Source organism: Eptatretus burgeri, chromosome 7 (genome assembly GCF_056783735.1).
Source record: "Eptatretus burgeri isolate ZD-2024b chromosome 7, Ebu_testis_v1, whole genome shotgun sequence".
NCBI classification, from domain to species: Eukaryota; Metazoa; Chordata; class Myxini; order Myxiniformes; family Myxinidae; genus Eptatretus; species Eptatretus burgeri.
This window is the reverse complement of record NC_140967.1, coordinates 10,250,406-10,275,456: the sequence shown is the minus strand read 5'-3', so window position 1 is coordinate 10,275,456 and position 25,051 is coordinate 10,250,406. Positions and strand designations below refer to the sequence as shown.

Here is a 25,051-nt window from a genome sequence, read left to right as displayed (position 1 = left end):
AATAAAACTTTTCAATTGGCCTTTAAAACCTGAAAAGTTCTGAAATAAGTGCAGTTTATTAATTTTCATCGTAAGCAAGGTGCACTTTCCTTGTCATTCCGGGCCTCGTTTCAAGACTGCAAGGCCTAAAAAGCAATTGTAACTACACCAAGTATTGTGGAGGGATACATCCATTGATCGAAAACAAATAATAACTAGAAGGGCACTCGGTAGAGTGCATACCTCCGCCACGTAATGCCTTATCCACGAGAACATATCGGGTCCAACCCATTTTGAAATATCATGCAATACTGTATATCGTTTTTGGCCTCGTCTCTCAATGGTGAAGAATCACTTTTCAAATTTTACGAGTCGGATCCGGATCCGGATCTTCACCAAAATCTAATCAGTTCGTCCATGCCACACATCGAGAACCTGTCTACAAAATTTCATCCGAATACATCCACAACTTTTTGAGATATCCTGCACACAGACGAACAGACGGAAAAGGGTGAAAACATAACCTCCTTCACCTTCGATGGTGGAGGTAATAGTAATCATAATTAATAATAGTTACGTGTGTGTATGTGTATGTGTGTGTGTGTGTGTGTGTGTGTGTGTGTGTGTGTGTGTGTGTGTGTGTGTGTGTGTGTGTGTGTGTGTGTGTGTGTGTGTGTGTGTGTGTGTGTGTGTGTGTGTGTGTGTGTGTGTGTGTGTGTGTGTGTGTGTGTGTGTGTGTGTGTGTGTGTGTGTGTTAGATATTACCTAAGAGCAGATAGAAGTGCATGCAGTAGTACGGCCCATGTATAAGTTGTTGGCCCACCTCGATGTAATAAGTAGGGACATGTTAGCTGAAGGATTGTTTTGTTTGAATGTACATCATGTCGGGGATGGTACGCAATAATAATAAATTTGGGATGATGATTAAAGGAATTGTATGTATAACCCATTTGTTATGTCCCACTAGGTGGAATCAGGTGGCTTGGCGCTCTGCCAGGCAAGAGGGGTTGGGGGGGGGGATGCAACAGATTAGTGAAAGGATTTGTGTGAGCAGCTGAAGGATGAAGAGTAAAAAGCCCCACCAACCGATCACTCGGTACAAACAAATACCAAATCTATTGGCCAACCCGTCCAATTTGATACGAACTGATCGATATATTTTCAAAATGTACAGAATTGGCCATTATCACACTAGAAAAGGTAAAGTGCTTCCCTGCAGTCTGCAGACAGACAGACAGACAGATGGCACAATGCAGACAAACAGTGAGATTGACTTGTACAAGCTTGTTTGCATACAAGTACAGGCACACAGTGACAGCCTCTTGTACACAGATAACGAGGGGAGTCAATCCGTAACGTACCCTTGTGCGCTATGCGCTGGTGCCTCAAGAAGTTTCCATTGGAAAAGAAGACTCGACCGCACTCGTCACACATGTACGGCTTTCCGCGCCCGTGGGCGTTACGCTTGTGAAGCAGCAGGTCCTGCTTGAAGGCAAAACCCTCACCGCAAGTGCTGCAGGACAACTTCATTTCACCTGCAAGGACAAACACATTTTGTAAACAAATCCGTTCCTAATTTTGAATCCCATCATATTTAACGATTGTACAAGGCCTGAAACTCCTCAACTTTGCAGTGCTGTACAAACTTAAAAAAACAGTGCTGATCTGACACAATGTGCAGCATACAAAGATAAGTGGGATAAGTTAATCACGTTTGTGACCAACTGGAAAATAAAAAAAATGTAATTGCACGTGACCCAATCCGCACCGTAAGGTTGAAAAACAAAAATCCAGTCATGCACATGATGTGTGGTATTTTCCGGCAGCTGTTGCCAAATCCTAATTCCACGTCTTCCTGTTGGTTGTGCATACCAAGGGTACTTGGTGATCGTCACTGCCAACACTTTCTATTTCGGTTTCGTACATGTCCATGGAATTATTGTTGTCCCGGTATCTACGTCGATGTGGTCATCGTCCCACCATCCGATAAGTCCTCGTCTCGAGAATACAGCGTCAAAATCATTTCCCGACTCGGACGGAGATACCGGGACAGCCATTCCGACCGAACGGCACAGAGCCATGTGCGTCGTCTGCCGGATTGCTTCTGATGACCACATCACAGCATGAGCACAAAGCCCCGCCCCCATGGTTGTTTATTTTTAATGGTAGTTCCAATGAACTCAATGGGTACTACAACTTTGCTTCAGGACATATTGACCTATCTCGGCTAAGTCAGGGGTCAAAAGTCAATGAGTGCATTGTTCGGGCAAAATGACCATTCAAAGCCCCCTTGCTCATACACGGGTTAAACGATTCGATTGCAATTTCGTAAGTACTTAGTACTACATTAACTCAGATCAGGGGTAAAAGGTCATCGGATACTCGGCGACCCATGCCACCTACCGACTTGTTTATTTATTGACTTGTTTTAAGCATGGGGATAAAAACAATCTCGGCAATCTGAATTTTCTCCACTATACACGGTACGTATCTATTCAAATTTGCGAGTCGGCTACAACAAAAACCCGTGGTGCGACCGTCTCATAACATACCTGAATGGTACAGCAGGTGCTTCTGAGCAGCCGACTTGGAGCTGACAACCTTACCACACATCTTGCATTCGCCCTCGTTGAAAAGCAGGTGTTCTTTCCAACTGCACAACCGAGAGTTGAAAACATTACCGCACAAGCTATCGGCGAAGTTCGACTTGCTCAAAAACAATCAAACAAACAAAAAAACATTTGATTGCAATTTGGTTCAACAGTCTTTCCACTCTAAACGAGAGCTCTGAACATTAAAAAGGTCCACGCAGCCCCTGGATCAGCACTGATCATAGCTTGTGTGACCATATGATTAATTACTTGCAGTGCAACAGGAATGTGTCACAAAAACTTTCGACTGATAGTTTGTGAAATGGTTGAACAAAAGGTCCATTTATTGCTCCACGTGAAGCAATCGCTTCATGTCCGTCTTATCAGTTTAGTCGCAGGGGTACCAGGCGTTGCCTGGTGTATTTTTTGTGGGGGCCTAAAACACTTGAGGCCAACCCTGAGAGTGAGAGCGTTGGAGTGAGAAAGTTCATCGGCTGGTAGCGAAAGAAAGGAGGAAGGTCCTAGAGTGGTTGCGCTCTTTGGGGGTTGTTCGTTTTGAGTTCGAGAGAGCTGGGAAGACCTCGAACCGACCTTGACCGGGTCTCTCGCTGGGTCCTGTCTGCAGCCCTGATCCCCGCCTCGGACTCCGCTCTACTCGACCCGGGTTCCTTCGCAGACACCGTCTCCACGCGTGCGGCCGTGGACCGAGCCGCACGACCATTGACAGGTGGAGCACCACGGAGCATCCTTCCCTCCAACGTTCAGGTACCCGAAAGAACTGCGACCTCAGCTCACCTCCCTCTCTGGCTGCGGGGGTCCCTTTGCCATACATCTGGGTTTATTTTCGTCTGAGTGTGTGGCGCCATCTTTAGGTAGAATTGCATAAGTGTTTTTATTTGATCATTGTAAATCTTGCCTGTTTTATTCCCGAGTGAGTCTGCTCTGTGTCCTTTTATAAGTTGATTGTAAATAAATTATTGCAGAAATGTTCCCAGTTCGTTTATGTCTTTTCCTTCATTGGTCCAGCATGGTTCGGATCTGAGTTTAATCCGGGTCTTTATTCCCAATAATCTGTTCATTCTTGCCGGTACGTTCTTGGCAGGTCCGCTCGGCTGCATCCCAACCGGAAAGGTAGTTGGTAGAGTGATCCGGTTCGAGCAAGGCGTACTGAGGGCGGGATTATCTGGTCGTTGAAACCGCGTGGTTAATTAGTTAAATTGATTCTAGACAAAAAGACCATACGCTAAGCGGTGGAGGTATTGGCATCCACGGTCAGTTAAGCGACCCGCCGCGTCACGGAATTATCTGTGAGCGACGGCCTCCAATTCCGGGAGTCTGGTGGGAGACGACGTAACTTCCCCCACCTGGTGGTCGTTCTGGCCACCGGACCCCGGCCCACAACAATATATATTATATATATATATATATATATATATCTATATATATATATATATATATATATATATATATATATATATATATATATATTGTTACGAATTTGGAATTCAATTGCATGCAACATACAGGTTCCCTTAGTCAGCTATGTCGATAAGTGCATGTTCCCGAGATAGCTCACCTTCCATTGTTTAAATGTTTTGAAATCGATTAGATGCGCTGCGGATCGATTTAATAGTTAGGGAGCGAACAATGGAGACGTCCCTCCCCCTCTTCTGCGAAGAGGAAGAAGAACCCTGCGGTGACGTCAACAACTCCCTCCCACCCGTGGTTGAGCGGGGGGTGGATCACGAGGGCATGAGTCACGCCGGGTGCGGGGGAGGGGGTGCAAAGGATAAAGAGGACATCTTTTCTTTGTTCGAAAAGAGTCCCGTGGTAGGGCTGAGTTCGTGGGAGTCCCGTGGCAGAGTTCGTGAAGAGTCCCGTGTGCAGAATTCGTGTGCTGAGTCCCGTGGGAGTCTCGTGGGCTGAGTTCGTGAAAGTCCCGTGTAAAGAGTTAGTGGGCAGAGTTCATGTGGGAGTCCCGTGGTAGGGCTGAGTTCGTGGGAGTCCCGTGGGCAGAGTTCGTGTGCTGAGTCCTGTGGGAGGAAAACTTGAGCCGGTTGTTCGGCTCGAGCTGCGAGTGGAGGCTTCTTCCTCTTGGTTCGTGGAGCTTGTCGTTCTCCATTTTGTTTCCCGGCTTGGTGTGACGCGTCGGCCTCTTCTTGGAGTTGGATCCTCGGGGAAGCGATGATCGACAGGAAGGATCGGCGCCTCATCTCACCGGCACGTGTTGAGAAGCGCGGGAGAATTCGCGGCGATTGGATCAAGCTCGCTCTCGCTGGAGCCTGGGTCCAGACAAGTTGAAGATCACACGAGGTGGAAAGGTTCGAGTCAAGCTCTGAGTTTCAGCTCACCTGTCCTCCAAGCTGGAGCTCGTGATTAAAGGCCTCAGCCACCGTTTCGTGTGTGTGTGTGTGTGTGTGTATGTGTGTGTGTATGTGTGTGTGTGTCTGTGTGTGTGTGTGTATGTGTGTGTGTGTGTGTGTGTGTGTGTGTGTGTGTGTGTGTGTGTGTGTGTGTGTGTGTGTGTGTGTGTGTGTGTGTGTGTGTGTGTGTGTGTGTGTGTGTGTGTGTGTGTGTGTGTGTGTGTGTGTGTGTGTGTGTGTGTGTGTGTGTGTGTGTGTGTGTGTGTGTGTGTGTGTGTGTGTGTGTGTGTGTGTGTGTGTGTGTGTGTGTGTGTGTGTGTGTGTGTGTGTGTGTGTGTGTGTGTGTGTGTGTGTGTGTGTGTGTGTGTGTGTGTGTGTGTGTGTGTGTGTGGGGGGGGGCGTCTAATAAGTAGGAACTGCTGTTAAGTGTAAGTGACTGTACATAATAAGTAGTCAGTTGTAGTTCTTTTGTTGCTTGTATAATTGCATATGTGTTTTGCCTTATTTAATTGCGGACGTTTTATTATAATAAAATGTCCTTGTGTGAATGTAAACCTGCTCGTTTCGACCATTCCCTCATTGACTGAACATTTCGTGTGTTGGGAGTGAGAAAGCCGTTGGTTTGCCGTAATAGGAGGACATTTGGACCGACGGTTCTCGGCGATTACGCAGCTCGGAATCGCGCACGGACAAGCTCGCCTTGGCGGTTTGTTCCGTACGAGATCCGTCGAGGGTGGAATACACTGGTAGTTGGATCACGTGGGTATTTAGGTACATTGAAGATGGGCAATCGACCCTACCCCACGTGATCTGCCGATTGCCGTATTTCGGTTCTTGTACAAGGACCCGTCCTCGGAATTATCCGGGCGGCGATCTATATTCCGGGCGATCGGTCGGGCCGACTCGACTTGCGGCTCGGTTCAGAGCGGTCGGTTGGCGGCTGACCCCCGGCCAGTAACAATATATATATATATATATATATATATATATATATATATATATATATATATATATATATATATACATACACATATATATATGTATATTGTTGCGGTATTCGCGCCCGCCGGCGTGCTGACGGCCACGTAACTCGAATCGCGGCACGTCGCCCACCGGACGGACAATCCAGTCGTGACCCTCTCGGACTAACGCCGGGAACCAGTTACGGGTGGACCTTTCGGTCTCACCGCGATCGAGCCAATCAGCCCCCGCGTGGGATAGGGTTGCTCGCCAAATTCGACCTACCTAAGTACCCACGCGGAGGGTAGACCGGGCGATCGCACCTCGCCGCAGGTCGACTTCGGACACGGGCCACTTAAGCGACCCGTTCCGTACTTATCAGAATAACCGAGCGGTGTTATCGTCGACCTCGACGGTTCGATTAATTATCGGGCGTATTCAGCCCACTACCAACCCTTTACGTGAAGCAAGATGGGGATTCAATGGAGGAAAAGACGAAGCGAAGCGGGAGAACAGTTCAATAATAAAGCACATTTATTCGCGGCACACGGGAAGCACACATATTCAATTCCACCAAAAGCACACAAAAAAAAAAGAAAACACAATTCCATTTACACAAAAAGCAAATATAAAAGCGAAGACAATGCAGAGCTAATACCGACTACCGAGCACACGGCAACACTTATACAATTCTACCTCACAGACGGCGCCGACAACACATACCCAAAACCAAGGAAAAGAAATACCCCCAAGAATGAGGCGGGCCTGAGGCCGAGACCGGGTCGGCCTACCCGTCTGGTGATGAGACGCGGAGCGGCGATGGCGCCTCACTCCGCGGGCCTCGCGGACAGTGTCTGGCAGGGGGTGGGAAAGGGGCCCCCTTGGTCGCACTATCTCAGCGCGGGGGGAAACAGGAGGGGGTTGCTGATGCTCGGGGTATAGAGGATCTTTATTATCCCTGGTGTGCGTCTCCACCTCGGCCAGGTCGCGCTGCCGGCCTTCCTCGGGCGTGCAGCTCCCGGCACCGTCGCGAGCACCCCCTCGTCTGCCTTCGCCGCTGCCGCCTCTCCGCCTCTGGACTCTCCACCCTGGACTCTTCTTTGGGCTCTCCTCGTTCGACTCTCTTCAGCTTCTCCAGCTACTGCAGGCTTCGGGCTCCAGACTTCCACACGGCTCTGACTGACGAACACGGTCCTTTTATCCCCCCGTAGCTTCGCCTTTGACCCCCTCCCTTTGACCTTTCACCTCGCTCCCCATTGGCCCGAGAAAAAGTGGGCGTGAAGGCTTTTTGATCCACAAATTTGCATATATCGATCGTTCTGGAGGCGGGGCCAAATTCGCCCCTCGCTCACCGATTGGACGGCAAAAAGTGGGCGTGTCGTTTTTGATCCGTTTTTGAAGCACAAAATCCGTGATTTTGTACACGCTGTTCGACGCGCGTTCTGCACGAGTCCAACACCGGTACCCACAGCGGGGCAAGAACGGTGGCGATGCTACGGTTGCGAGGTGTGACGTGAAGGTCGTGGCGGTTGTGGTGAAGCGGCGTTGTGGTTGGTGGTTGATGTTGTGGTTGTGGTGGTAATCATGGCGGTTGGTCCAAAATAAAGATAGTAAAAGAAAAACGGCTATCCTGAAGAGTCGCAGCACGCATATATGACATGTATTCCCACTAGACAACGGGTTTGGGCCTAACTACACATGCACTTACCGAGATACCTCACCTAAGGGGCCTGAATGGTGGTTTGCGAATTTGGTAACCACAACAATATATATATATATTGTTGCGGTTGAGGAAATTTGCAAACCACCATTCAGGTCCCGTAGGTGAGATATCTCTGAAAGTACATGTGTAGTCAGCCCAAACCCGTTGTTTAGAGGGAATAAATGTGATTCATTCGGGCTGCGACCCTTTGAGATAGCCGTTTTTCGATTCTATCTTTATTTTGAACCAACCACGTCTCAAGCGCCATCACACAACAACCACCAAACACAACACCGCTTCACAACAACAACGCCAACAGCCACGATCTTTACCTTCACAACTCGCTCCCGCAAACATCGCATCACCGCCATTCCGAACGGCACCATGGCCATAAACCACCACCATAAACGCTCCACCACCTTCACCTCTCTCCTTCTGCGGCCATTCCCGCACCACCTGTGAGCACCAAGCGTCGGGCTGTCCTGGGCTCGTACAAGGTACGCGCCGAGCCGCGAGTGCAAAATGCGGCCTTTCAGAGGAGAATTCGGATCAGGAATGCTACACGACCACTTCTGATCCGTCCAATCAGCAAGCGCGGAGCGGTTTGGCCCCGCCTCCAGGCGCGTCTGTGTGGAATCGCGATATGCAAATTCTAGGATCAGGGGAGATTCACGCCCCTTTTCTTCCGTCCAATGGGCGAGCGTGGCTCCACCCCCGAGCTCGATCTGATCCAGAAATTTGCATATGGGTTCTCCAGCCGGCCTATAAAGCGCCGAGCGCGGGGCGAATCTGGGCAGAGTCGGTTTGAGCAGAGTCGGCCTTGGAAGAGCGGAGAGTCAGCCTTGGAAGAGCGGAGAGTGTTTTGGGCAGAGTCAGTTTGGAGCGCGGAGTGGAGTCGGGAGGAGAGGGCGTCCCGGTGGTTTTCGGCAGTCGGCTGAGGAGAATTGGGGGAAGAGACCAAGGAGCTCGGGTCTGAGGCAAGGAAGACGGCGGTCGGCGACGAGGTCGCGGTGGAATCGCTCGTCACGGAACCCAAGCAAGCCAGCTATACTCTTTCCCCAGAGCATCAACAATTCCCCCCCCCCTTTTTTCCCTCGCACTGAGATAGTGCGAAAAGGGGGCCCCGTTCCCACCCCACTCCAAGCGGTGCCAACGAAACCCGCGAAGGAGCACGAAGTCGGGGCACCGCTGCGCTGCCACATTTGCGGCTCAGCACGAAGACGCGGGTAGGACCCACCCAGTCTCGCGGACCTGACCGCTCTTTCAGGTCCCGCGCAAATATTGGCCCACAGGCCCCGTCAGCCCCCTTGTCTTTGAGGGTGGCCTTTTCTTTTGTTTCTGTGTAAACGTGTGTGTGTGGCGCCGTCTGTGAAGTAAAACTGTTTAAGTGTTGCCGTGTGCTCGCGTAGTCGGTAGTATCTCTGCGTCATTGTTTCTTTTATAGCATTTGATATATGTGCATTCTGTTTGGCTGTATATGTGTGCTCTCCGTGTGCCGCGGAATAAATGTGCATTATGTTGAATTGTTCCCCATTTCGCTTCGTCTTTTCTTTAATTGAATCTCCATTTTGCTTCACGTAAAGGGCTGGCAGTGGGCTTAATACGCCAGATAACTAATCGGAACCGTCGAGGCCGACGATAACACCGCTCGGTTATCCCGATAGTACGGAATGGATCGCTTAAGCGGCCCGTGTCCGGAGTCGACCTGCGGCGAGGTGCGATCGCCCGGTCTACCCTCCGCGTGGGTACTTAGGTAGGTCGAGTTTGGCGAACAACCCTATCCCACACGGGTGGCCGATTGGCACGATCGTGGTGAGGCCGAAAGGCCCACCCGTGACTAGCTCCCGGCGTTGGTCCGAGAGGTTCACGACAGAATTGTCCGTCCGGTGGGCGACGTGCCGCGATTCGAGTCACGTGGCCGTTCGCACGCCGGTGGGCGCGAATTCGCAACAATATATATATATATATATATATATATATATATATATATATATATATATATATATATATATATATATATATATATGTGTATATACAGTCATGCACCGCTTAACGGCGTTCCGGGCAACGACGGATCGCATATACGACAGATCTGCCAGCTCTGAAAAAAAAATGTAGCTGAAAAATTCCTATCACCGAGTGATGTAGCCAATGTAGCGATGCCAGTCATATAAAAATAGCACATACAATTATGTAAGCTGTACAGAACATAATACTTCATAATGATAATAAACGACAGTGTGGCCCTGTTATAATGCGATCGTTGAGGTCCATAAAATGTCATCACAAAAAAAGCAGGGTCGTGCTAAATCGGGATTCAAGGAAATTGGCTTTCAAACTGAACCAATGTTTACACGTTTTCCTTCTGGCAAGTAAATTACCTTTAAATTGAAGAATTCCGCGAATAAATCGTTGTTACAGTCGAAATTAAAACACAAATTTCTTTTTGGTGAAGCTTTTCATGTTGTTAAAACAATCGCACTGTTCCGAAAAAATATATCACAATTGACAGGAGCTCGTTTCTTCATTTATAAATTATAACATCGATGCAATGATTACGTATTTATAAAATCCAAACGCTATTTATACATCTTTCTATAATCGATGTGAGAGGAGATTGTAAGCTACTGCTAACAACACCGATGGCCGTCATGAACAGCACAAAGGTAAAACTAACGTGCCTTCCGTCTCTCTTGGATGCGTGTTACAATTGCCGACAGTATTTAGTACAGTAACATGCTGTACAGGTTTGTATCCGAGGAGCAATAGGCTATACCATATAGCCTAGGTGTGTAGTTTTGTGTAAGTACGATGTTCGAAAACGAAAAAAAAAATGATGTTCGCACAACGACGACGTCGCTTAACGACGCGTTTCTCAGAACGTATCCCCGTCGCTAAGTGGCGCATGACTGTGTATATATATATATATATATATATATATATACATATACATATACATATACATATACATATATTGTTACGGTTCTAGGAACCGTACGCATACAATATACAGGCGTCCCAAGTCAGTTATGCCGTTAAGTACATGTGAAGACAGGTCCCCTCCTTTTTTCTCGTGGGAAAATCAAAGGTGTACGTTGCGATGTTTTTTTTTAGGTAGGTTATTATATCTTTACATCAAACAACCATCCCACCCCCCATCACGATCCACTACCCACCCGCTGTCTACTCGCACCCTGACTTGCTGAGGCAAGATCTCAGCCGTTCCTTGTCGCTTCCACAAACGTTCCTTTTCAACATTGTAACTCTTGCACGACGACCTTTTCAACGTTGCAACTCTTGCTCGACAAGTGCAAACACGCGTAGAGGAGGGCGGGTTTTTCCCCCCAACAAGGCCGAGACCCCGCCCAGAAGGGGCGGATCCGTGGAGGCCGTGTCCAATCAGGGCGGACAGTGACGTCTGTTCCACCGAGCCCCCACCCCATTCGGGGAGGTCCATAAAAAGACGACACCATCTTCAGTCTTGAGGGGAGTTCTTTGGAGGAGTCAGTTGGTTGGTGTGCGTCGTGTGTTCCGAGCTGGAGTCTGAGTTCAGTTCACTTCAGAAGGAGTTCAGCTCTGCGTGGGGCATTCGAGAGCGTTCGTTGGAGGTTTATTGGAGACCGGGCATTCATTGCTGGAGTCTGGGGCATTCGTGGAAGTTTTGCTGGGTCCTGTCCACGACCCTGACCCCTGCCCTGGGACTCAGACTACTCCTCTCAAGTTCCTCCGCGGACACGACCCCCATGCGTGTGACTGTGGGCCGAGCTGCATGGCCATTGGAAGGTGCCACACCACGGAGCACCCCCATCCCTCCAACGTGCAGGTACCCCGCCGAACCGCGACCCCAGCTCATCTCTCCCCAGACTGCAGGGGTCCTAATAAAACACCTGGGTTTTATTTTCGTCTGTGTGTGTGTGTGTCTGCGTGTGTGGTGCCGTCTCTTAAGTAGAACTGCTTAAGGGTTTATTTCTGATCATTGTGAATTCTTTCTGGTATATTCCACGAAAAGTCTTGCTCTGTGGACTCCTTATTGTAAATAAACCATTATTAGAAATGTTCCCAGTTCGTTTCCGTCCTTTCTTTCATTGGTCCAGCATGGTTCGGATCTGAGTTTTCGCCGGGTCTTTGATCCCGTTAATCTGCTCATCCGAGCCGGCACGGCTTTGGCAGTTACGCTCGACTGCACCCGAACCGGAGTTGGTAGTCCGTAGTTGGAACTCTACCGCAGTCGGTAGAGTGGCCCGGTTCGAGCAAGACGTGCCGAGGGCGTGGTTCCCTGGGAAACGACACCGCGTGGTTAATTAAGTAAATTGGTTCTAGACAAAAAGACCCGACACTACGCGGTGGAGGTATTGGCGTCCACGGTCGGTTTAGCAAACCACCGCCTCAGAGTTATCCGTGAGCGACGGCCTACAATTCCGGAGAGTCCGGTGGGAATCGATGTAACTTTCCCCACCTCGTGGTCGTCCTCGCCACCGACCTCTGGCCCGCAACAATGTATATTGTTGTGGTTACCAAATTCGCAAACCACCATTCAGGTCCCTTAGGTGAGGTATCTCGGTAAGTATATGTGTAGTTAGGCCCAAACCCGTTGTCTAGTGGGAATACATGTCATTTATGCGTGCTGCGACTCTTCAGGATAGCCGTTTTTCTTTTACTATCTTTAATTTGGACCAACCGCCATTGTTACCACCACCAACCACCACATCAACCACCCACCGCGGCGCCGCTTCACGTCACACCTCGCAACCGTCGCATCGCCACCGTTCTTGCGCCGCTTGTGGGTACCGGTGTTGGACTCGTGCAGTGCGCGCGCCGAACAGCGTGTACAAAACCACGGATTTTCCACTTCAAAAACGGATCAAAAACGACACACGCCCACTTTTGTTCCGTCCAATCGGTGAGCGAGGGGCGATTTGGCCCCGCCCCCAGGGCGTTGGAGGGCGATCGATATATGCAAATTTATGGATCAAAAAGCATTCACGCCCACTTTTTCTCGGGCCAATGGGGAGCGAGGTGAAAGGTCGAAGGGAGGGGGTCAAAGCTGAGAGAGCAAAGGCACGGGGCTTATAAAAGCGACCGCGTTCGTCAGTCAAGGGAACAGAGAGTTAAGACTTCGCGGGCGGTGGAGTTGGGAAGAAGGAGCAAAAAGGAGCTGGTCGCCGTCGTGTGCGTTGGAGTCGGAGCGGAGGGGACGGAGCTGTGGAGAGGCGGCGAGGGCAGACGAGGGGGTGCTCGCGTCGTGCAGGGAGCTGTACCCCAGGGAGGCCGACAGCGCGACCTGGCCGAGGTGGAGACGCTCGTCGCGGGACTCGAGGCAGAATAGGAATCCTCTATACCCCGAGCATCAGCAACCCCCTCCTGTTTCCCCCGCGCTGAGATGTGCGACCAAGGGGGCCCCTTTCCCACCCCTACCAGACACTGCCCGCGAGGCCCGCGGAGTTGAGGCACCATCGCCGCTCCGCGTCTCATCACCAGACGGGTAGGCCCGACCCGGTCTCGGCCTCAGGCCCGCCTCATCCTTGAGGGTATTCTTTTCCTTGGTTTTGGGTATGTGTTGTCGGCGCCGTCTGTGAAGTAAAATTGTATAAGTGTTGCCGTGTGCTCGCGTAATCGGTCGTAGATCTGCATTGTCGCATTTGCTTTTTGTGTAAATTGCATTGTGTTTTTCTTTTCTGTGTGCTTTTGGTGGAATTGAATATGTGTGCTTTCCGTTCATCGCGAATAAATGTGCTTTGTGTTGAACTGTTTCCCGCTTCGCTTCGTCATTTCTTTCATTGAATCCTCATCTTGCTTCACGTAAAGGGTTGGTAGTGGGCTGAATCGCCCGATAATTAATCGAACCGTCGAGGTCGACGATAACACCGCTCGGTTATCCCGATAGTACGGGAACGGGTCGGCCCAAGTGGCCCGTGTCCGAAGTCGACCTGCGGCGAGGTGCGATCGCCCGGTCTACCCTCCGCGTGGGTACTTAGGTAGGTCGAATTTGGCGAGCAACCCTATCCCACGCGGGGGCTGATTGGCTCGATCGCGGTGAGACCGAAAGGTCCACCCGTGACTGGTTCCCGGCGTTAGTCCGAGAGAGTCACGACTGGATTGTCCGTCCGGTGGGCGACGTGCCGCGATTCGAGTTACGTGGCCGTCGCACGCCGGCGGGCGCGAATCCGCAACAATATATTGTTACGGTGGTGGAAATTCACAGAACACCATTCAGGTTCCCCAGAGATCAGTTATTCCGATAAGTATGTGTTTCAGGTTAGGTTCCCCCACCGATGTATAACGGGTCTTGTTCGTGTACCAGGCTGTGCATCTTTGAGTTAGCCGTTATTCTTTTCCTATCTTTTATTTTAAACAAACAACAAACTCTACAACCACGCCACTTCCACCACAATGCCAACAACTCTACAACCACGCCATCCCCACCACAACATCTCCTCAACAACACCACCCCACCACAGCGCCATCAACATCACGCCCCCCCCCCCAGTAACAGCGGCAAAGTGCCGTTGTCGCAGACACACCGCGCCATCGAGGCCACATTCCACCCTCCGTGTACAGTAAGCCGTTTCGCGGCTGATTCGCATAAACGGATCAAAATGAGCTCTGCCTTGGAAAAAGCCAGCCAATCAGAACGTCTGTGTGCAGTCAGCCGTGGAACGGCTGATAAACATAATCGGACCAAAACGACCTCTGCCATGAAGGGAACTGGCCAATCAAAGGTGAAAGTGGCAGAGCCAGCCTGGGGTGAAGGTTCAAAGGTGAAAGGGGGAAGTGCCGGCTTCGGGTGGCGAAACCCACAATGAAATCACCCCTCCGGGCTATAAAAAGGCGCGTTTTGACGCAGAGTTCGTGGAGTTGGCGAGCGGAGTTCGTTCGTGAAGTTGGTCAGAGTTTTGTCGGGTGGAGAGTTTGTCGGGTGGGGAAATCGCCAGCGGTTGACAAGGAGAGCGGAGTACGGAGAGTCAGGCCCGCCACCAGCCCGACCAACCAAGCCAGCGGTTCGATGCGGAGAGTCGGGCGCGCCACCAGCCCGACCAACCAAGTCGCCATTCAAGCTGCTGCCACGTTGGCAACGGGCCAGGGAAACGAAGACCACCGAGTCGCCATCAAGGGGCGGCAAGGTAACCAGCCCGGTCTCTCAGAGCCCTCGGTCAACCAGGCTCCCGAGTTTAGAAATAAAGACTCGTGAGCCCGTTTTCTTTCCCTTGGGTTTTTGTATGAAAGTCTGTGGCGCCTTGTCTCTAGAAATGTGATTAAGTACGTGCTTGTACATTATTGAATACATCGGCTGTAGGCTTTGCTCGCGTCTTGTTCCCATCCCACCATTCATTTATTGCATGTATTGAAAATAAGTACCCATTGTTGAAACGGTCACCTGCTCATTTGCGTCATTTTCCTTGTATTGACTGCCACGGCACGTATCGGGAATTAACTGGCTATTAAAACCGATAAACGTGATAATTTGGCGATTTAAAACTGCTCAGCTTCGCACACGGAAGGAGCACGCATAAGCGGCTCGTTTTCATACAAGTCCCGTCGAGGTATAAACTCTCGGTATTTCTGTCCGCGCGAATAGTTAGGTATGTATCTATAATTCCAGCAATCTCTGTGTGTGTGTGTGTGTCTGCCTGTCTGTCTGTTTGTCTGTTTGCTGCGACCGCAGTTTCTCGACGACCGCCGGTCCGATCGGATTGAAACTTGCCAGGAATATTGCCGGGGCCCCGCAGATGTGCCTTTGAGGTTTGATGTCAATCGGTTCCCAAGTTACGGCCATTTATCTGTCGACCAATGACAAGACACGGTGCTATGACATCACGAATGACGTCAATTAATGTTTATTTATTTATTTTTTATTACTTTTTTTTTTTTTTGCACGATTGACGGTCTGTTCTGATTGAAACTTGCCAGGAATATTGCTGGGGACTCGCTGATGTGCCTTTTCGAGGTTTGATATTAATCGGACGAGCGGTTCCCAAGTTACGCCATTTATCTGTCGACCAATATCGGCGAGAGAGGGGGGGCGAGAGAGGGGGGGCGAGAGAGGGGGCGAGAGAGGGGGCGAGAGAGGGGGGCGAGAGAGGGGGGGCGAGAGAGGGGGGGCGAGAGAGGGGGGCGAGAGAGGGGGCGAGAGAGGGGGCGAGAGAGGGGGAGAGAGGGGCGAGAGAGGGGGCGAGAGAGGGGGGCGAGAGAGGGGGGCGAGAGAGGGGGCGAGAGAGGGGGCGAGAGAGGGGGCGAGAGGGGGGCGAGAGGGGGGCGAGAGGGGGGCGAGAGAGGGGGCGAGAGGGGGCGAGAGAGGGGGGCGAGAGAGGGGGGGCGAGAGAGGGGGCGAGAGAGGGGGGGCGAGAGAGGGGGGCGAGAGAGGGGGGGCGAGAGAGGGGGGCGAGAGAGGGGGGGCGAGAGAGGGGGCGAGAGTGGGGGCGAGAGTGGGGGGCGAGAGAGAGAGAGGGATGCACATACTGGCACTCACCTACGGGCCCCTACTATTATCGACAATTCGGCGATTGACCCTGTAGCGCGTGGACAAAATAATTGACTAGTTTATGATGCGTTAAAGCATCCGTGGCTGGTTTCCGGGGTTGGTCCGGAAAGCCACGACTGGATTGCAGCCTTCGGTGGGCGCGCGACCGCGATTTGGCTGAAACGGTCGTCCGAACATAGAACGCCGCAGAAATCTTTGAATATATATTATATATACTGTTATGGCTGTGAAAATTCGCAATATACCATAAAGGGTCCTCAGGTGAGATATATCGATAAGTTAATGTGTAGCTAGCCCACACCTGTTGTTTAGAGGGAATATGTGTGATTCATCCGGGCTGCGATGCTTTGAGTTAGCCATTTTTCTTTCTCCATTGTTATTTTGGACCATTAAGCCGCCAACAACTCAAACACCACCACCTTTGCCTCTTTACCTCCACAACTCCATCCCGCAAACATCGCTTCACCGCCATTCCCAAACGACGCCCGCCAACCACCAAACCACAGCAAACCCCCCACCACCATCGGCCACACCACCAGTCAACACCAAACGTCGTGCTGTCCAGGGCCCGTTCGGTAATTGATGCCGAACGCGTCGAGCCGCGGGTACGAATGCGTTCCTCTCAGGGAGAAATTCGGATCAGGAAGGCTTCACGCCCCTTTTTCTCCGTCCAATGGGCGAGCGTCGGGCGGTATGGCCCCGCCTCCAAGCACGATGAATGTGGATTCTTTACGGGAGAGAAAAACGGATCAGGAAGGCTTCACGCCCCTTTTTGCCCGACCAATGGGCGAGGTCGAGCTGTATGGCCCCGCCTCCAAGCGCGATGGATGTGAATTCCTCTCAGGAAGGAATTCGGATCAAAAGAGGCTCACGCCCATTTTTTCCACGCCAATGGCTGAACAGAGGGTGGCCCCGCCTCCAATCGAGTTTTGATCCTAAAATCTGCATACAGGCTCCTCCTCCGGTCTATAAAGACGCGAGCACAAGGCGACGCGCGCGGGTCGAGTGAAGACGGAGGTCGTCGTCGAGGTTGGAGAGTGGTAGTGTAGTGTCGTCTCGTCTCGTCGTTGGAATCGAGCCACTTTCACTCTCACAAGCGACCAAGCCAGCCAGCCATTCCCCTCGCTCGACCCTGAGCATCAACAATTCCCCCCCCCCCATCCGTGCTGAGATAGTGCCGGTGGCCCCGTTCATTCCCCACCCTAACCGTGGTGCCGACCCAACCATGCTGGCGTGGAGCACGCTGGAGAGGGCTCACCTACCATGCCAGGGGTACGGAGTCGGGGCGCAGCTGCGCAGACATTGCGGCTTGCCCGCCATCGCGTCACGAGGATGCGGGTAAGACCTTTTCGGTCTCGTGGACCTGGACGCTCCTCCAGGTTCCACGCACATTTGGTCCACGGACCCCGTCGACCTCCCTGCCTATGGGGAGGTCTTTCCTGTTTATTTTGAATGCATGATGTGGCGCCGAGTATAATTATAAGTTAATTATAATTATATAAGTATAATTGTTTAAGTGTTGTAAATAATTATAGTCGGTAGTCGTGCTTTTGCTTTGGTTGCATTTTCCATTTTGCTTTTCCCGCATTGATCGCATGGCTGTACATACGTGCACGTGTGTGAAATAAAGGTGCTTGCTTGTTGAACTGTTTCCCGCTTCGCTTCGTCCTTTCCTCTGTTTGAAAGTTCAATCTTGCATCACGTAAGGGATTTATGGTGGGTTGAAACACCCGATAAGTAATCTGAACCGTCGAGGTCGACGATAATTCCGCTCGGTTATCCCTGCAGCACGCAACGAGCCACTTAAGCGGTTCGTGTCCGAAGTCGACCTGCAGCGAGGTACGATCGCCCGGTCGACCACTCGCGCAGGTACTTAGGAAGGTCGAATTTGGCGAGCAACCCTATCCTGCGCGGGTGGGCAATTGGCATGATCGTGGTGAGGTTAAACCCCCACCCGTGACTGGCTCCTGGTGGTAGTTCCCGGAGGGTCACGACTGAATTGTCCGTTCCGGTGGGCGACGCGTCGCGATTCGAGTTACGTGGCCAATCGCACGCCGGACGGGCCGAAATTCGTAACAATACATATTGTTGTGGTTCTCGGAAACGCATGCATCCAACATAAAGTGGTCCCAAGACAGTTATTCCATTAATATACGTGGAGATAGTCCCTTCCCTTTTGTCTGGCGGAACAACAGGGGCGTGCATTGCGAGGATCTCATAGTTAGATTTGCTTACATCATTTCTTCTTAATTTCATTTCTAACGTCATTCCTACTCTTCTTTCCTGATTATTCCTGAGGTAAATCTGAGCCACGTGCGCCCTTCGCTGTGAGATGGGTCCTCAGCAAAGGCCAAGCAGGCATTATGCCCCCATCCCTCTGTAGAAAACACAGCCTGCCAAACGCAGGCGCAGCGGTAATTTCCACCCAATGGACAGGAAACACACTCAGCATGACGCCCACACTGCATGGAACACGTACCGAGGAGACGGAAGAAACAGCACCTGAGAAAGGGCGCTCAAACACCACATGAGCATCGACAGCACAGAGCTCCCGTCCTCAAGCGATCCCTCAATCGAGGCCGATAATAGAAAGGCAACCCCATGCCACATTTGGTGGGATGAGAGTGTGCAAGGCGCAAGCGGCGCATTCCTTTCAACCCATTTCTGGACTAATTATATTGAACGGGTGGCCCCCCGGGTGCAGGGGGTCAGGGGGTCAGGGGGTCAGGGCCAATCAGAGCACCCGCTTCGGGTGATGACACACCGCTTTGGGGTGGCCCCCCCCGCCCCGCACTGCGGGGCCTAGAAAGGTCCGAACAGAACTATTCTCTCTCTCTGCCCTGCCTCGCCTCCCATTCAAGCTGGACTTTGACTCTGCCTTCTGTCGTCATCACTTCGACTCCGCCTCCCCTTCTCTGCCCACACGTCGCTGAGTCCACACACCCACCTGGTCCCGCATACCACTCCGTACTCCACCCTCCCAGCTCAAGCCCCTCCTTCATGCCCACGGTCTCTACGCGAGCTGCCCAAAGCAAGAGACGATGTGCCAGCTGTCAGTGGGGTACCGCATCAAGGAGCATTCTCCCCAAACGTATTGGTGGCGTGTTCGGGCAATCAATTATACAAAGGTACCGAGAGACCGTAGCCTCAACTCTTCTCCTGTCTTGCTTCAAATCCTCCGTGTGTGTGTGTGTGTGTGTGTGTGTGTGTGTGTGTGTGTGTGTGTGTGTGTGTGTGTGTGTGTGTGTGTGTGTGTGTGTGTGTGTGTGTGTGTGTGTGTGTGTGTGTGTGTGTGTGTGTGTAAGCCTGCAGAAGATTGTTAATTATTTTTGGGTTCGGTCTGCTCTGCGTCCGCTTTCATAAGTTGCTTGTTTATTGCCGCACCACACCTTTCTTCCCCATCTCTGCTTGCACACCCCAATAAATCTATTGATTGTACCACATACCTGTCCTCACCCCATTGTTAATAAATTACTATTAGGAATGTTCCCTGCTCGTTTTTGTCTTTTCCTTCATTGGTCCGAATCCTCGCTTAGCCGGGACTTTATTCCCAACGATCCGTTCCTTTTTGCCGGTACGTCCTTGGCAGTGTCGCTTGGCTGCATCCGATCCGGTAAAGTAATCCGGTCTGGTAGAGTGATCCGGTTTGGACAAGGCGTACTGAGGGTGTGTTCCCCGGTATTTAAATCACATGGTTATTTTTAGGTAACCGGATTAACTCGACGGAGAACCCTAAGTCATGTGGTTGAGATATTGGCATCCACGGTCTGTGAAGCCACCCGCCACGTCACTAAATTATCCGTGTGCGACGGCCTACAATTCCGGGGAGTCTGGTGGGAGCCGAGAAAGCTCCCCCCCCCCCCAAGTGGTCTTCTCACCCGACCCCCAATAATATATATATATATATATATATATATATATATATATATATATATATATATATATATATATATATATATATATATATATATATATATATATATATATATATATATATATATATATATATACATATATATATACATATATATATACATATATATATACATATATATATACATATATATATACATATATATATACATATATATATACATATATATACATATATATATATATATATATATATATATATATATATATATATATATATATATATATATATATATATATATATATATATATAGTGGGGGGAACAAGAATTTGATACACTGCCGATTTTGCAGGTTTTCCCACTTACAAAGCACGTAGAAGTCTGTAATTTTTATCATAGGTAAACTTCAACTGTGAAAGACGGAATCTAAAACAAAAATCCTGAAAATCACATTGTCTTCTTCTTCTTCTTTCAGCTGCTCCCATTAGGGGTCACCACAGCGGATCATCCGTATGATCCGCATAGTGATTTGGCACATGTTTTACGCCGGATGACCTTCCTGACGCAACCCTGGTCGTCTCTTACGACACAGGGATATGGTACACCTATTTTAACCGGGGTATACACCGGCCCAGTATACTGGTACTCATTTCGCCGACCTCGGAAGGATGACATGCTGAGTCAACCCCCTGGTGTATTAATTCAGTGGCCCAACGGGGCTTGAACTCAGGACCCAAGAATCCCAAGCCGCTGCCCTAACCACTGCGCCAACACCAGGCTGAAAATCACATTGTATGATTTTTAAATAATTAATTTGCATTTTATTGCATGAAATAAGTATTTGATACATCAGAAAAACAGAACTTAATACTTGGGACAGAAACCTTTGTTTGCAATTACAGAGATCAGACGTTTCCTGTAGTTCTTAACCAGGTTTGCACAGACTGCAGCAGGGATTTTGGCCCACTCCTCCATACAGATCTTCTCCAGATCCTTCAGGTTTCAGGGCTGTCACTGGGCAACACAGACTTTCAGCTCCTCCAAAGATTTTCTATTGGGTTCAGGTCTTGAGACTGGCAAGGCCACTCCAGGACCTTGACATGCTTCTTACGGAGCCACTCCTTAGTTGCCATGGTTGTGTGTTTTGGGTCGTTGTCATGCTGGAAGACCCAGCCACGCCCCATCTTCAATGCTCTTGTTGAGGGAAGGAGGTTGTTGGCCGAGATCTCGCGATACATGGCCCCATCCATCCTCCCCTCAATACGGTGCAGTCGTCCTGTCCCCTTTGCAGAAAAGTATCCCCAAATAATGATGTTTCCACCTCCATGCTTCACGGTTGGGATGGTGTTCTTGGGGTTGTACTCATCCTTCTTCTTCCTCCAAACACGGCAAGTGGAGTTTAAACCAAAAAGCTCTATTTTGGTCTCATCAGACCACATGACCTTCTCCCATTCCTCCTCTGGATCATCCAGATGGTCATTGGCAAACTTCAGACGGGCCTGGACATGCGCTGGCTTGAGCAGAGGGACCTTGCGTGCGCTGCAGGATTTTAATCCATGACGGCGTAGTGTGTTACTTATGGTTTTCTTTGATGCTGTGGTCCCAGCTCTCTTCAGGTCATTGACCAGGTCCTGCCGTGTAGTTCTGGGCTGATCCCTCACCTTTCTCATGATCATTGAGGCTCCACGAGGTGAGATCTTGCATGGAGCCCCAGACCGAGGGAGATTGACTGTTATCTTGAACTTCTTCCATTTTCTAATAATTGCGCCAACAGTTGTTGCCTTCTCACCAAGCTGCTTGCCTATTGTCCTGTAGCCCATCCCAGCCTTGTGCAAGTCTACAATGTTGTCCCTGATGTCCTAAGACAGCTCTCTGGTCTTGCCCATTGTGGAGAGGTTGGAGTCCGATTGATTGAGTGTGGACAGCTGCCTTTTATGCAGATAACGAGTTCAAACAGGTGCAGTTAATACAGGTAATGAGTGGAGAATGGGAAGGTTTCTTAAAGACAAAACTAACAGGTCTGTGAGAGCCGGAATTCTTACTGGTTGGTAGGTGATCAAATACTTATTTCATGCAATAAAATGCAAATTAATTATTTAAAAATCATACAATGTGATTTTCAGGATTTTTGTTTTGATTCCGTCTTTCACAGTTGAAGTGTACCTATGATAAAAAATTACAGACCTCTACGTGCTTTGTAAGTGGGAGAACCGGCAAAATCGGCAGTGTATCAAATACTTGTTCACCCCACTGTAGATATCTATCTATATATCTATCGTGAACACGAATCGGAACATGAACAGGAAGACAAGTATGCCGTTTTTACTGTATCTTGGCTTTAAATTCATCTCGAACACGCATGCGCAGAGAGACGCGAGATAATATTTTTACTCTGCATGTCTGGTGGTCAGACAAAATTGAAAATCATTCCAAACAGGAAACTGACTGTTTTCAAGGATGTCATAAAGGACACAAACAACAAGCACAAAGAACAAATGCAATGTGTTGGATAGGGTGATGTAATCGGCATTGCAGAAAATGGTGGTAAATTCCAAAACTTATTTATTTCTACAACTTTTACAGCCTTTATTTTATTTGAATTTAATGATGTACTTGAACACTTCAGTGCACAAGTCACCTTAAAAATACTTCCAAGAACCTCCAGTTTTGCAATCCTTCAATTTAAGCAAAGGTTCAACGGGGTGGTGTGTAAAGGAGGACAACTTCAATCGCACTAAATTTACAGATTTTTTTTTTTTTAACGATCGTTAAAATCTGTTTTCGTTACCGATTTTAAATCACACCATGCGTGGTACCATATTCTAAGAACTCTCTAGTTTTAGGGTGTATTTCCAAAGTGCTCACCCAGAACAACAAGGATTTTGCATTTGCACACTTACAGATGCGATCCCAGCTCTGCAGTCGAGTTCACGACCATTCGGCACACGAAACACTGGTTAGGCACGTGAGGTCGCGGCTGTGGGGCCGCTGGCTGCTCTCGCTCTATCAAATCGGGCTGCTCTGCTTCTGCAACGTCTTCCACTTCTATCCTTTCGATCCCCTCTCCAGGTTCAGGGAGAGCTTCGACAGCGGCAACAGCAGACTGCTGCTCTACGAAACCATCCACCGGCAGCACTATGACCTGCGCCAAATTCTGGTTCTCAAGGTGTTCATCATTGTCCTGACCACCGGTGTCCTCCTCCAGCATACCCACAAGTTGACAGGCAGGGGTCCCCTCACAAAGCCCATCAACAGACTCCTGTGACAGAGATACCAACTGCCTTTCTATCGTAGATAACCCCGAGGCAGTAGCAGAAAGTTCATCTGCACCGACATCTCCGTAGGTCCTCTCGCAAGCGTTCCTGGGTGCCGACTCTCCGTCTCCACAATTGCCGGCACCCACCGTCACATTCATGACCATCTCATTCACCGAGGAGGAAAGACCGTCGAACATCGTCTCATCCGTGGGTGAAGTGGTTGCCTGCTGCAAAACTAAGCTGCACACCTGACAAAAGAAAAATGAAATAAACAATTACCCAACATTTTGTAAAAAGCTTCATTAAGAATTAACCGATGATGTACAAAACTTTTCAGGGCAAAGAATACATTTGTACGAGCCGTACGAATGTCTCCCAAAATGTTCCGCTTGTACTGGGTGTGCCGTAAGCATTTCGGACTAAGCAGGAACGTATTTCCTTCATCGTCGAGAAAAAAAGTGTCAGCTCAAATTGTTTTCATTACGGTCAGGCCTTTTCTGATAGTCTTGAGCCCATTTTGCTGCAGTATCTAGTCCACATAAATTTTAACAACACTTGTGTTCAGCCCTCACCAAAATAAAAATTTTAATCTGATACCTGTAGTTTTAATAGGAGCACGAGAACATTTAATGAACAAACCTGCTCAAGCGGTCCGAGCTGCAGGATGTGAGCGGCTGAACGCAGCGATTCGAGGGCTTCAACCTCCACTTTGAGACTGGCAGTGTATAGGAACTCCAACACCAAACCAAAAGCCTTGGACGAGAGGAAGTCCAGGCGGAAGAGTTTGCTGGCCTGCGGTTGCTGAGAGAAGAGGTTCTCAAAGAGTTTGCTGGCACTCGCCAAGACCGAGCGGTGTGCACGAAACTGCAACCCATCTACCTCGACCGTTACGTCGCAGAACTGCCCTGCAAGCCGCAACTCATTCATACGGAGAAGCAGAGTCGATGGGTAGTCAACGTAACGAAGCTCCACAAGGTTCAGACCGTCACACTGCATCTTCCCAGGGCAGTCACCACCAATCACCGTTGTGGTGACACTCGCTTAGCCACATAGGCCGCGCCTTTTGTTTTGCACCTGAAAGGAAATCGAACAGTCACATGACGTTTCCAGCATCAACGTATCAAGGTTGTACTTACGAGACAAGCACGCCAAAGTCTCGAATTGCATTCGGAAAATGTTTCACTTTGGTGAAATTCAATCTAAAGTAAGAGAAACCTGTGTCTCGGAACAACACCAACACCATCCGGTGACAAGAACCGTAAGATGCCAGTCACTTTCTGGTTCAGCACATTGTCTGAATTATTCAAGAGTAACAAGATAAGGGGATACAGTTTGAAGTGGAAAAGAAAAATAAAACGAGAGTAATAAAACAGATTTAAGAGTTGGTGAAGGAAAATGGACAGGTACGTGGCTAAAGGCCTACGTTTCACACCGTGTTCGGGATCCGTAGCGCCGTTCCTCTACTGTGATGTTTGTTTATATAACCAAGCAAATCAAAATAAGCAAGTTTTTTTATAAGATCAAAAAATTTTTTTTTAATATAATTTGAACGATATCGTCCTCTCACCGAGTTCTCTCTTCTGATTAAAAATCTCTCTACCCGAAAAATAAAAACATGTGACTGCTACATTGTGTGACCGTGGAAATACTGCGGCCGCCCTATAATTGCTAGTGGCCGCCGAGCCAAATGTGACTGAAGCATAACACCGCAGGTAAATGTGAATGAAGATCATACCTTTCGTTTTCTTTGTTTGCTCTCGTTTTTAGCAAGTGCCACCTGCTTTACAGTTTGGGATGATGGGATAGGGACGTGAAACGGGTGTAATTGTCCAAGTTTGCTGATATT

General features: G+C 49.5%; 1 protein-coding gene across 5 annotated transcripts in view; it reads right to left on the bottom strand.

Annotated features, from left to right (window-relative positions):
- Nucleotides 1–25,051, bottom strand: part of LOC147022653 (uncharacterized) — a 67,635-nt gene that overhangs the window by 8,175 nt on the left and 34,409 nt on the right. For all 5 annotated transcript variants that reach the window (XR_015059833.1, XM_085887414.1, XM_085887413.1 and 2 more), the window contains exons 2-5: nt 23,845–24,279; nt 22,849–23,453; nt 2,532–2,632; nt 1,341–1,514 (exon numbers count right to left, since the gene is read on the bottom strand). Coding sequence is in view for 4 of the 5 variants with exons in the window: in XM_085887414.1 (XP_085743540.1) it covers nt 1,341–1,514; nt 2,532–2,632; nt 22,849–23,453; nt 23,845–24,201 (1,237 nt within the window). In the remaining variant the exon portion in view is untranslated. The remainder of the gene's footprint in view (nt 1–1,340; nt 1,515–2,531; nt 2,633–22,848; nt 23,454–23,844; nt 24,280–25,051) is intronic.